Raw genomic sequence first — 12,672 nt, forward strand, 5'->3', positions numbered from 1 at the left:
TCCAAAAAACTTTAGAAATCCACATGAATTTCCAGAAACCTTTTTCTTCTCCAACAGTAGTTGGCAGCCTTACGCATCCCCACTTTTCATAAAACAATTCATGACAGGTGGGCAAATGTTTAGCCAGGCTGTTTCCTCTCCAAACCTTTATTTTCACTCGGATGAAATAAATCCATTTCTGAGGTCAGAATTTGCCTCACACAGGTTTCACGCAAACTTGTTGTACTAGCTGGGCATTAGCCATACTTGTAGGCCCAACTCTGTTTGTTAAGCCTTGCATGTCCTGGATGTGATGTCATTGGTGTTTGCAGATGGAGACAAACATGGAACATTAAGAGAACCTTGTTTCTTGAGACAGGAATCCTGAGAAAACTTCTGCAAACAGCCGAACACAGAATGACAAATACAGAGATAATCTCCCCTTCTGTATAAACTGCATGACTGCTGTTGACTTTCAAAAATCCCTATTTGCCAGCCTCTTGATTAAACTAAATTGCTTTATTCCCAAAATAAACACACAATAATGGATTTGAAAAACACCAACACTGATGTCATATTTAAGCATGAGTTAACAGGTTAGGTCAGCACCCAGTGAGGAATGATGTCAATACATTACGTCAGTGTGGGTATTTCAGTTAACTGGATCCCATAAAAGCAGCATAGAAAGGTGAAGGGCTGGTTTCTGGCTCCTTCTACATGCCTTCAAGTGCTTGTCCATGGTAATAAATTAGCCGAACCCACAAAATCCAGCCACAAAGCAAAGGGGCACCTCTCTCAGGCTCTTAAAACTGTTCCTCTCTCCCCGTAACCAATCCCACCAGCAAAAGCAGCCCGGCTCAAAGCCATAAATCTACATCCCCGAGAGTCCCGGGGCCACAACCACACGGAAACATCCTACGCCAAAGAAGGGAAAAAGGGCTACCTCACAAATCTCAGACTTAAGTGTGGCAGACCATTAAACTCTACAAATAACATGTAGGCCTAGGTCTGTTCCCTAAAATGGCACCACACACTGCATTTACATGCTTCACTGTATACAGGGATTACATTTTCACCGGAGGACAATTTCTTTTTTCTTATGAAGGTTCTTTACATTCAGTTTTACCCCCTATAGATAGTTCAAGTTCAGAACAATAACCAGATAAACTGTATAGGATTGTACAAAGTGTCGCAACATTTCATGAAGCAAATGGAAGGTCCGCTATTTGCGGCAGAGGTGAGAGAGAGGTTCACAGCCACCTCTGCTCAATTTAATTACACTGTACTTGATAATTGACTGAAGTGCGCTGACTGGCTGAAATAAACACATCATGTGGTTGGGTGCGCACTGCCCAGCAGCTCAGGGTTGTTCACTTGTTAACAGGCTGTTAAACCACAGCTGGGGAAGTCATGGTTGCTGTGACTTCAAGCTAAGAAATTTTGCAAATGAAAATATGAAGCTAAGTCATGTAAACATATGACACAATATGTTGGGTTATGCCCAAAACAGTGTACTGTAAAGCTGTCAAGGTATTTACCAAGCAAATAAACATGATAAGTGGTGTAGGCCTAAGCTTACAATTCTTTTGATTCAGTGGACGACAGCTTCAATCAGAAAAGTGTTCACACCTAAACTATGAGAGTGACTTATGACCAACTGAATTGAGAGCACAACAATGTATAACCACAACAGGGATTTCCACCAATTCTACTTCACCTAGAGTGAATCTATAACTTTGTCAAGTTTGATCCTGAGATGTTTCAGAGTAGCTTTTACCACAGGTCAGCTTAAGGTCACATAAAATGAGCTTTCCATCTACATAAGTGATGTAAACTCAGCATGTTAGCTCACCATGTTCCAAACGATGCAAATTTCATGTCGAGTAACTAAAAAATTACTTCCATCAGCTTCGGTTTGTGTGTGTGTGTGTGTGTGTGTGTATAAAGAATAATTCCTTCCATTTCATAAAAACTTAGTATGAGTCGCATACGTGATCCATTTCAGCATACAGTGACATGGTGCTCCACTGTGAAATTATGGTGGGGAACCTTTTTTTAACAAGAGACTACGAAAGCTTATATGGCGATGTTTGGACCATCGTGAGCTAACACGGTCTTCCGAACACAGGGATGTTGTGCAGTTATTTGTCGTTTTCTCTAAAATGATTGGTCCAATTCACATCAATCTGTCCAATTTACAAGTGCTTTAGCGTCTGCGATAGTCAATGAGCTACCATTGAATGGACTTCTGGTAGAGGCGGCTGCTTCCCCGTGTTCGGTTGGGAACACGCCGAGTTTAGCGTTTAGTGACTTGAGACACATAAAAGCCTGATGCCAATGAAAAGACTTCATGTTAGACCAGCCCTTCACGTAGACCAATATGAACTGGAAGTCTCTACACCATTTTTAAGTTCACTCAGAGGACAGTCATCTAAACCAGTTGTTTGTGTTTGCATCTATGAGCGTAAGTCTGTGTATAAAATGTAAGGAAATGTGAGGAGCCTAAACTCCTGGCTTGTGCATTGTTATTGCATTATTCAAAATTTAGTCAGTAAATAATTACACAAGCATACAGCAGATACCAGAACAAGAAACCAAGGCAAGTCTCTCCACGCATCTCTGCTATGACGAATGAAGGTTTACTTTTCCAGTCAAGGAGATAAAAGCACTGGTGGAAAGATGTAGGTACAAACGCTGTCTTGTGGCTTGTCCCTTCATTTATTCAACAATGTGAGCTATGAACAGAGCGAATAGCAAAACCACAGAATCAGCAAGCAGTCATAAGATGTCTGTTTCAACCTGTGTCTTGTTGCTGTACTTGGGACTATCAGGAATGTATCTTGTTTGAACTAGAAGGCAAAGTCATTACATTATTGGCAACTCAACTATAAACTAACTTGCAATTCACTATTCAACATATTTGGAATGAAAAGAGAAGACTTTTTATTGATGCATTAGTTAATGACTGACAGCAGGTAGCTCCACCTATTGCAAGCTTATGGAAGCTTCTGTTAAATCTCTACATTTTTCAATTTTAGGCATTACTAGTCACATTTACATAGAGTAACCTACATAGCTGCATAAATATAGGTTTAGGCAATCTATCTATCTATTTATTTTTAAAGCCCTGCTAATATGCTGAACAAGCCTGCCCCCCCCCCCCCCCCCCCCCAAGGTGGTCAAGGTGGTCTTTAGCCAAAGCTGCAAAATGGTATATTTGGGTCAGATATCTATTCAGTAAAAATAAACAAAATCTCACAAAACAATACAACCGTAACTTTTTCTAATTTCTTTTTTAGAAAAGTTTTTTTTAAGAGTCGCACACAGTATCCGCTGATTGAGTCACTATAGCAACAAGCGAACGTTTGTTCTAAAGGAATGTGGAATATGCTGAAAGGGGGTGGAGGGGGAGGGACTGTGGAAACCAAGGGTCTGTTTTTCACCCCGATTAAAATGATTACCCGTGCCATCAACAAAAACACACCTGATGTATTCCCTTAAATGCTTATATTCGAGTGTAAAAACCACCTTACACGTGTCAGAAAGACAAAATCCATAATGAGAATTTATAACATAGGTTGGATTAATACGAGATTCTGATTGACTGATGATCAAGCCTTGACCACGCCCCTTGCAACTGCCTGCAGCATAGAATATGTCCGGTAATTTTGCTTGAACGATACTACACATTTTCTACCACGTAACCACCAGTACCAACTCTACCTGCATCTTACCAAATTAATAAATATATTTCCATGTGGGTTCATATGAGTAACATGATCATTTTTACTTGGATCTATGCGTTTGTAGTGTGTATAGATCCAGAGGGCACACAATGAAGTGGCTTGATCCTGTTTCCTGTTTTGTTTTTTTATACCCATGAAAGAGTAGAAACAAATATGATATATTACAACAATCATCAAGCTTTTTTGGTAGAAAAACTAAGCAGAATATCAAATGTAGTTTCAAAACAAGATAAAAAATATGGACATATTTAACAGTTGGAAATTATGTGTCCCTTGTACACGCTGTGAAAGTTCTATAACGTCCATATCTAAAAGTGATAAGAAAGACATGAAATATGTTTTTTAACCTCCAAGCCCATACAAAGTAGCCGACTGAAACAGGGCAGGAGACAAAGAGAAGGACGGAAACGGTAAGAAGGAGAGATTACAAATGTAGCTTTTCTTTGGTGCAAGTGGGAATGAGGCAGAAAAAAAAACAGGGCAGAGGTCAACCACTTGCGCTCGTGAGAAACGTGACAGAGAAAGCCGGCTTGAGACTGGGCGGGACCGGCTGCTAGGGGCCCACCTGGCCGCACCACAACTCACGCAAAACCTCCAGAGGATTATCCCTATCCGGAGCAAGAGCCTCCTCCAAGGCCCCGACTGACACAAACTTCCACCAGCCAATGGCGGAAACCCAAAAAGATTTCAAAATTAGAACAAATCCAAAGGCCAAAAGTTAACAGCAAAATGGTCATGGTTAAAACTAAAGCTGACCACTGAACCCAGGGAATGTTACATTGTGAGTACTATAGGATCAGGGTACACACGTTTTTTTAAATGATTGACATTGATCCTTGTCACATATTATATGCAAGTCCTGTTGGCCTGTGTGCTATCCTAGGACACGCTGTGTACGCAGCTTATAAAACCTACAAGCTCTAAAGCTGATTCCCAGTCGGGTTTTAGTTCCCAGCATACAGCCTGTTCAAAATGTAGCAATTTAAAAATTTTTTAAAAATTAAATAAAATTTGAAGACTGATACATGCTATCCATCAGGTTATTTCACCATACCGACACTGAACCATGCAGCGGGGAGAGCGAGAGTGAGAGAGTGAGAGACTGGGGTGCACAGCAAAGATAATTAATTGAGTTATCTAGCTGTCATTTGAGTACATCGGAGTACACTCCTCTGTTGTGACCACTGCCACTTAATTAAAACATCCAAAGGGTCCCCTTGTTATGCAAATTTAGACGCTCGCTCCCAGATGCTTCCACCCAGGGAGAAATAGGCTGCTGTCATTTTCCATGTCAGACGTTTGAAGCGCTGGGAGAGGAACTCAGATTAAGAGCCTATACTGAAGAGAACAGCAGCACTTCTTCTTCTGGGATTTAAACCTGTCATCTCATCTGAAAAAATCCAGTTCATTAAACCAGTGGTCATGCTAGGCCATAGAATGCTGCGTCTTTGGAATGCAGGACTTTGCAAAATCGGCTTTTTACTCCAATTCAGTAATAACAACATTGTTTTCCATAATATGCCCCAAAATACTAACACAATAAATGTATGTCGTTCATAATTTTATAATGACTTTCTGATCAAAACACATTTTTGCCACACAGGCAAATAATATTTTAAAACAAACCCTCGGAGTGATTTCGGTTTTTGGTTTTAATTTTTGTACTTTTAATTCAAATATAGTGCTCTCTCACTATGTTACCAATGGCTGTGTAATTAAAACGATCAAAAAACAACACAAAAGTCAGACGCCTACAAATGATAAAAAAATAAAAAATAAAAATAAAAACCTTCTCCTTGCATTTTGGCTGCGTAAAAATGTATGATGACGTGAACACTGTAACCTCCAAAACACACTGCATCCATCATGTGAAAGTTACATTTAGAGAAAATTCTCCATGGATTATTGGTGATGAGCACTTTATGCAGGCACAAAATCAATGTTACAAAGGGCAGAGTGTCCTTAGGACCATAACATTGACCTGGTTATCACACAGCTGGTGCAAACTAAACAACAACCCAGTGCAGTATCTGTACAAAAGCCATAGCACTGAGAGAGGGTGGCATCCAACAGGAAACAAGATAGGCCAAAAACAACTTTTACTTTGCACAAATATTGGAGTACCACTTTGTATAGAAAAATCAACTACTGGACAAAGGAATACAAAAAAGTAATACATTTGACAGCTCAAATATGTTGGTATGAACAAATACATGTAGGAATTTGTGATCATTACACACAAATGTTAAACATTTTGGGTTTATCTTGATATTACACTGATTACATTTATTATGCCAAAAAGAGAGACTTTTGCAAAACATTGCCTTAATCATCAAACTGTAAATAAAATGTAGACCATCCATGATTTCTGCTGGTCCTACCATTTTAACTGGTCAATTATAATGTCAAAAATCAACAATATAACATTCTTGTCATTACAGGTGGGTGTAAGAAACATAATGAAGTAACCAAGGCACCACAATGCAAGAACTGCCATGAACAATTAAATATAAAAATTAATTAATTAATTAAAATAATAAAAAAAGAAAAAATTATACATTGAACAATAAATGCAAAGTATGTATTTTTTTCTGATTGTGGTATTTATATCAAAGTAAAATTGGACAGCATATGAGCCACAAAAAACATCAGTTGGCTTTTGAATTGGTTGTGAACATGCACACATTGCATAGGAAAACCGCACAATTTGCAAACTGCCATACAATAGGCAGAAACTTATACCGAATTGCAATGCACTGCTCCATCTTGACTGACACACCCCCAGCAGTGGCTCTCATCTCACTTCGGCGCACGGTGAGATCACAAAGTTACAAACAGGCGCATCAACATCCATTACGAACGAACCACTTCGCCAGTGTGAGGGCTGGCAATATGCATTATGCGCCGGCTGGAAAACGACGGGGCCCTCCATAACATAATTTAGCCATATACAATAACTATCATGTGGTTTTGTTTCCATCAGCTATAAATACCAAGCAACAAGCTTGACTCATTGTTCCTCAATCTGATTTTAAAATGACCAGCAGACATTTAACCCAAGCCTCGACATTCAGCCTGAGCATCTTCCTGATGAATAACAAAGTAAAGCCATTTAAATGTTCCATCTGCCTAATGACAATTACACACACTTGTTACTGCTATAGGCGGAGCAAGAAAATGTATTAAAAACAGATTCATAAACAAGCCAATATTTTTCAAGATTTTACTTGGATTTAAGTTGCTATCATCACTCTACCACATCAATGTTATCCCCCCCCCCACCTTTTTTTGGTTTCTATAATCTCTTTTTTCCACTAACTTTTAATAGCATTTTTAAAGCATATTTTGACATCAAGCCCTGTCCCAAAAACCAGCAGTGAGGGGATCTATGTGGTTAATTACTTAAGAACAATGAATGGGTCTGTTTCACAGACACAGATAAAAGCTTCGTCCTGGACTAAATTCTGTTTTGCATGGAGAATGTCCATTCAAAACTGTATTTGATCAGTGTCTGTGAAACTGGCCTTTCTAAAACAAACCTCCGGATGATAGTGCTTAGTTAGTTTCACGTCGGAAGCATTAACAGGTCAACCACCCTTGCCAGGCTGATTAGTCATATTTGCATTACGTCTAACTAAACACTTTCCCTCAAACTACTTTTACCAGAATCACCCATGATTTCCAAGCAGTCTCAGTACCTCTGTGTACACAGGCACTCATTTCATCTGGAGCTCTTTTTGGAGACATCACTGTCTGGAGCCTCAGACTCAACGAACCCCAACAGCCATGATAAACGTGCCTCTGAATCCACAGTTTTGGTTCCGTACTTTAAAGTGCCGTTCTAAACTAAATAGAAATGGTCTCAAAACAACATGTGCATCTGGTTTATGTTTGGGCCTATGGCGATTTGAAGGAGATGAGTAATTATAGATAAAAGAGTCTTATTTTCCCATGATTCTAGTCAAAACAAGCTCCGCTAACATCCAATTTCTATTCCTGTCTCACACTGAAATACCTCTCTACCACTGAAAACTGACAGGAGAAATTCAGGCTAAACTTGACAAAAATCACTATGATAGTCAGTTACAGTCAGTCCTATTACTCACAACTGAGAAGAAAGACAGAACAGTGAGCATTTCAGAAATGCTTAAGGAACAGACTACCTTGTGACTGCACAGGTCATCTGTGCAGGTGGGATCAACAGCTACTACCGTAATGCCAGAAATGGAAAACATTTGACGACGGTTCTCACCAGGGAGAGCGTGGAGTGAGTGACCGTATGGCCAACGACTGGCTGTTCAGTGAGCAGGAGGCCGGTGACCGCACCTGTACTGGACGTCTGAAAAGCTTATTGGAACAATTCTAGACTGAGCTTGTCCTCAACAACTGCCCTCCCACCCCCAACAGACACAGGCAGTGTCCATCACGAAAAACCGTTTCAGCCAGCAAAAGCCTCCTGCCAGACTACATTACATTACATTACATTACAGGCATTTTGCAGATGCCAGAGTGACATACAACATATGCATAACCATAGCCAGGCACAGGTGCACAAAAATCCATAGAGCGTACTGGATATTAGTCATAGCTGTATGATACAAGGAAAATATGCGATAACGTTGTTGAAAACAGTGATGACGATATGACACATAGTGAAGTGCGCAGTTCTAATGCCTTTCAGCTTTAGCTACACTGCAAACATAGACCCCAGACAATGAATAGCCTAGGCCCACCGAATAAGAAAAATATTTACGATATACCGTGCAGCCCTAATATTAGTGCCCCGGCCCCAGCCTTGTTGGACGCACCTTTGGAGTGGAAAGCCTCCTTCAGCCGCAGCAGAACGTCGGCGAACTTGCGGACGTCGTTGACCAGCTGCATGATGTATTCCGGGTCAGCCCCGTGGCTGTCCGCGCTGCCTGACCGGGAGCCTGCGGCGCCCAGGGAGTTCCTCTTGGTGGGGCGGCCTGTGCCCCAGGTTCCCGAGCCGCCCAACGAGGGGAGGAGATGCGGGCCAGGAAGACGGCCCACGCCGATGGAACGCTTATTCCCGCTGCCGTTACCCTGCCGCAACATCCCGGCCGGTGCCCAGGCTGCCCGCTCCGGAATGTTCCGAGGCCGCGCTAACCGCGGTTCACGCGCCGCCCCCGCCTGCAGAGAGCCGACCCCCCTGCAAGGACCGGAGAAAATGGTAAATGACTGGTATTTATATAATGCCTTTATCTAAAGCGCTGTACAATTGATGCTTCTGATTCACCCATTCACATGTACACTCAACACACAAACGGTGATTGGCTGCCATGCAAGGCACCAACCAGCTCGTCAGGAGCATTAGGGGGCTAGGGGTCTTGCGCAGGGACACTTTGAGAGACCCAGGGCGGGATCGAATCGGTAACCCTCCGACTGCCAGACGACTGCTCTTACCGCCTGAGCCAATGTCGCCTCCCCCCATTCTCAACCGGTGGCTCTGTGGTTATGGGAACTCACAGGAAGAGAGAAAAGGACACTCCCCCTCTGATGAGTGACCTCTCCTACACCGATACTACCCTCACACTGCAGCTCCCGCTGTTGGTCAGGCTACAGCCTAAAATACCCACCACCTATAACCACATGACCGTCCTACATTTTGTTTTGTACAATGACAAACTCTGGGGGGGCATCCAGTTACAGTAATCCTCAATGGTGAGAGCTGTGGTCCAGAATCACACCGTGACTGTTCTGGTTTTGACTGTGTCCAGCAAGCCCACTGGTTGGACACATGAATGGTGACAGCCTGCCTCTTAGCAAAGGCACCTCCTCTGGTCCACCAAATGCCTATGGTCTAGTTGTGCCAGCTGTCAAAATCGTGTTGAATCATAAATGAAATGCATTCCATTTTAGAGGGGAGGGGACCTGTGTGTTGCATCAATGTAATTGATGCGTGGTGAGACTGTGGTTGCCAGGGTCATGTTTCATACAATGGAAGAAAACAGATGCAGGCAGCCTGTAATTTAAACATCATACTGGGACACTGTGGCAGCACCCACCAAAGCACAGCAAAACCAAAAGCAAGTCTGGCAGCGAAGAAAATCACACAACACAATAGATCAGATTAGCCATTCTGTGCAGAAAAACTAAAAGGAATTGGGAGCAGTTATCGTTAAATTGCTTAACTGATGCTTTTAACCAGTCTGACATGGATAACTGTTCAAATATTGAGTCTGTGTTTAAAAAAGTTGAACAGAAACGAATCAGGCAAAATATACATTGTTCAATTTTAAAGGGTTGCAACTGCACCGTGCTATGCCGTCATGTTCACACCTATCAATCACTGGACATTCATTCACAGGTATAAAAATATTAACTGTCAACTGTCGCTTATGCCATAAGATTAAACAGATTTATTTCCCAAAAAATCTAAAAGTTAGAACTTGCCAACGCCCAATTTTAGGGCCTCTAATATGCATAAATATGGTCTTCTATGGCCCCAGTTAAACCACTTGCCAAATCACACGTCTGCCATTGAAACAGGATTATCTGCAAACCACGTAATTGCCTCCCAGGGCACTGAGGTGATTGATCGTGTCCCCTGGAAACCTGAAAATACCGCGACGTGACTTTCAACGTGTCAACTTCAATGAATTTTTTTTAAGAAACATACCAAATTCCTACTTTAACAATGCATCTTACTGTAGTGGGAAGACAACAGACCTTGACCCAATCAATCTAACTTATGTGGCATCCAAAACAATTTTAGGCCGTCAAAATGAGGCTGCAGCAGTTCAAGCTTAATGCATTGGCTATTACTGAATGCACTCAAGTTAACCGACAATTGCGATTCGCAGTAGTCTATGCGCGCACTGTACATGCTAGCATGCAACTCCAGCATTTGTATCCTAATGCAGTTGTGAAATAGCGGTCAGACCGCAGACTATGATCTCGGGGTCAATACATAGCTAGCCCTTTACGCTTTGCCGTTTTGCTTTTAACCGACCGCTATTCCACAGCACATGCATCACACAAGCACAAAACTTTCATCAAACCGTATCGGATAGTCCACCTATATTAACGCGAATGCATGCCAGCGAAATTCCATCTATCAGATAACATTTATGTTGTGTTTGTTCGGCTACGTCTTTAATTTTTACCAAGTAATGTAAACTGAGAAAGTGACACGCATGCATGCAGAGTAATCTTCGCTTGGCCAGTCTTGTCCAATTTGAGGAGCTGGTCGGTTTCAATCAAAACACGTTCAAAGCTACATCAAACACGAAGAGAAGATACTCACTCGAATTGCAATTCCGTTTCATTGCACTTTAGACGACCCGGAAATATATATATTGACTTTTCAGAACAAATTAAACATTTTTAAATCCCTCCAATAAGTACAGTTGAGTATTCCTCGCGTGGATCAATCGCGTAAAAGTTTGGGACCCCACAATTCGTCCTGTTCACTCTAGTCTCCTCCTCTTTCACGTGATACATACTATTACTTCTCATTGGCTAGCACTTGAATTGCTTCACTCTCTTAATAACAGGTGTTAAAAAATGTTGCTTCGGTAGACTTGTCGTTTCTCTTGACCGCAGTCAGCCCTACATTCCTGGTGTCAGATCTACAGTAACTTGACACGGGACAAATCTAGTTACCAATGAGCAGCACCTTGTCAAAGGTTTGGGAATGAAGCCACAATGTTTTTGTACTGTAAGTTGTTCATTGATGGGATCTAGCTGGCAGAATTACTGGGATTTCTGAAGTCAACAGCTTAGGCACTGATCATGCTATGCCATTACATATTCACTACCTGAAACTGGCATTGTTAAATGACATTACCCCACAACATGACTTTTGAATATACACACACACTAAATTATATGGGTAGGTAAGCAAAAAATGTTAAAGGTTGGTAATCAACAAGGGTTACATAAGTAACTAGCTGACTTAAACTAGCAGCTCTCCACCTATACTTAATGTGTGTACTTGACTTGATGTTAATGGCTATGGATAACTGATACTTTATGTAAACCTGTACTGAACTGACTGTAAGTTGCTTTGGATAAAATTGTCTTTCCAATAAATGTGATTTGTAACTAAATAACCAGTATGTATTGTCATATGAGATTTCTAGTGAATTGACCATGATTTTAGGTGAGAGGATTATTTTGTTCCATCATACATTCTTGCTTTTCTTTAGTTAACTGTTTTAATTTGGTTCAAAGCACAATTTTGTTTTCTAGCAAATTGAGATATTGAGTTGGATGGTCAAAATACTGCAGTAATTGCATTGCAGTAAATTTGGCAGCATGCGTTGAACTGCACATGAAGCACTTTTGCTCTCAGTTTTGAATATTGGTAAGAGATTATAAGAAAACAGGATGCTGTACCATATGACAATACCCATGTGAGAACATGACACATTTTTTGTGATTTTGTACAAATATTACCACATAGGTAGCCTAACACTCAAGTGTATGTGAAAATTGTTTTCAATATTTTTGCCCATTTGAAAACCTTTTGAACCTGACCCTCTTACAGACCACAACTCTGTCCCCAGTAAGTTTTTCAGAACACGCCGTCATAAAAGTGTATTGCATCCTACAGGCAAGATAATAATCACCTCAATAACAATGGACTCCCTAATGAATGCTACAAGTCCAAGAAGCAAGGTATCACAGGTGATGCTCTGTACAATTGTTTTTACTATGTGAACATATATTCTCATTTTTTACAATCTAGTCATTTGGCAGACACTTTTAATCCCAAAGTGACTTACAACAAAGGCACAAGGTGTCATTGATGCAAAGCACAACTCTTACTTAACACCGGTGGTACTGTGCCAATGGTCATCTCCACAACCTAGCTGAAGTACTAAAACAATAAAGATTGGTTTACGAGGAGGGCAGACTGGCACATTAGAAATACGAAAGTGTCAAATTTGAGTGCTAATAGCTCTCCCTTGTGGAGAATCTT

At 41.2% G+C, this 12,672-nt stretch overlaps 1 protein-coding gene across 7 annotated transcripts in view; it reads right to left on the bottom strand.

Moving 5' to 3' along the window:
• LOC133129236 (rho GTPase-activating protein 29-like) overlaps nt 1-11,110 on the bottom strand; it is a 40,118-nt gene extending 29,008 nt beyond the window's left edge. For all 7 annotated transcript variants that reach the window (XM_061243185.1, XM_061243184.1, XM_061243182.1 and 4 more), the window contains exons 1-2: nt 10,993-11,110; nt 8,534-8,895 (exon numbers count right to left, since the gene is read on the bottom strand). In XM_061243185.1, coding sequence (XP_061099169.1) covers nt 8,534-8,801 — 268 coding nt within the window. In that variant the 5' untranslated portion in view covers nt 8,802-8,895; nt 10,993-11,110. The remainder of the gene's footprint in view (nt 1-8,533; nt 8,896-10,992) is intronic.
• Between the last annotated feature and the right edge of the window lie 1,562 nt (nt 11,111-12,672).

The sequence above is a fragment of the Conger conger genome, chromosome 5 (assembly GCF_963514075.1).
Source record: "Conger conger chromosome 5, fConCon1.1, whole genome shotgun sequence".
Taxonomy (NCBI): domain Eukaryota; kingdom Metazoa; phylum Chordata; class Actinopteri; order Anguilliformes; family Congridae; genus Conger; species Conger conger.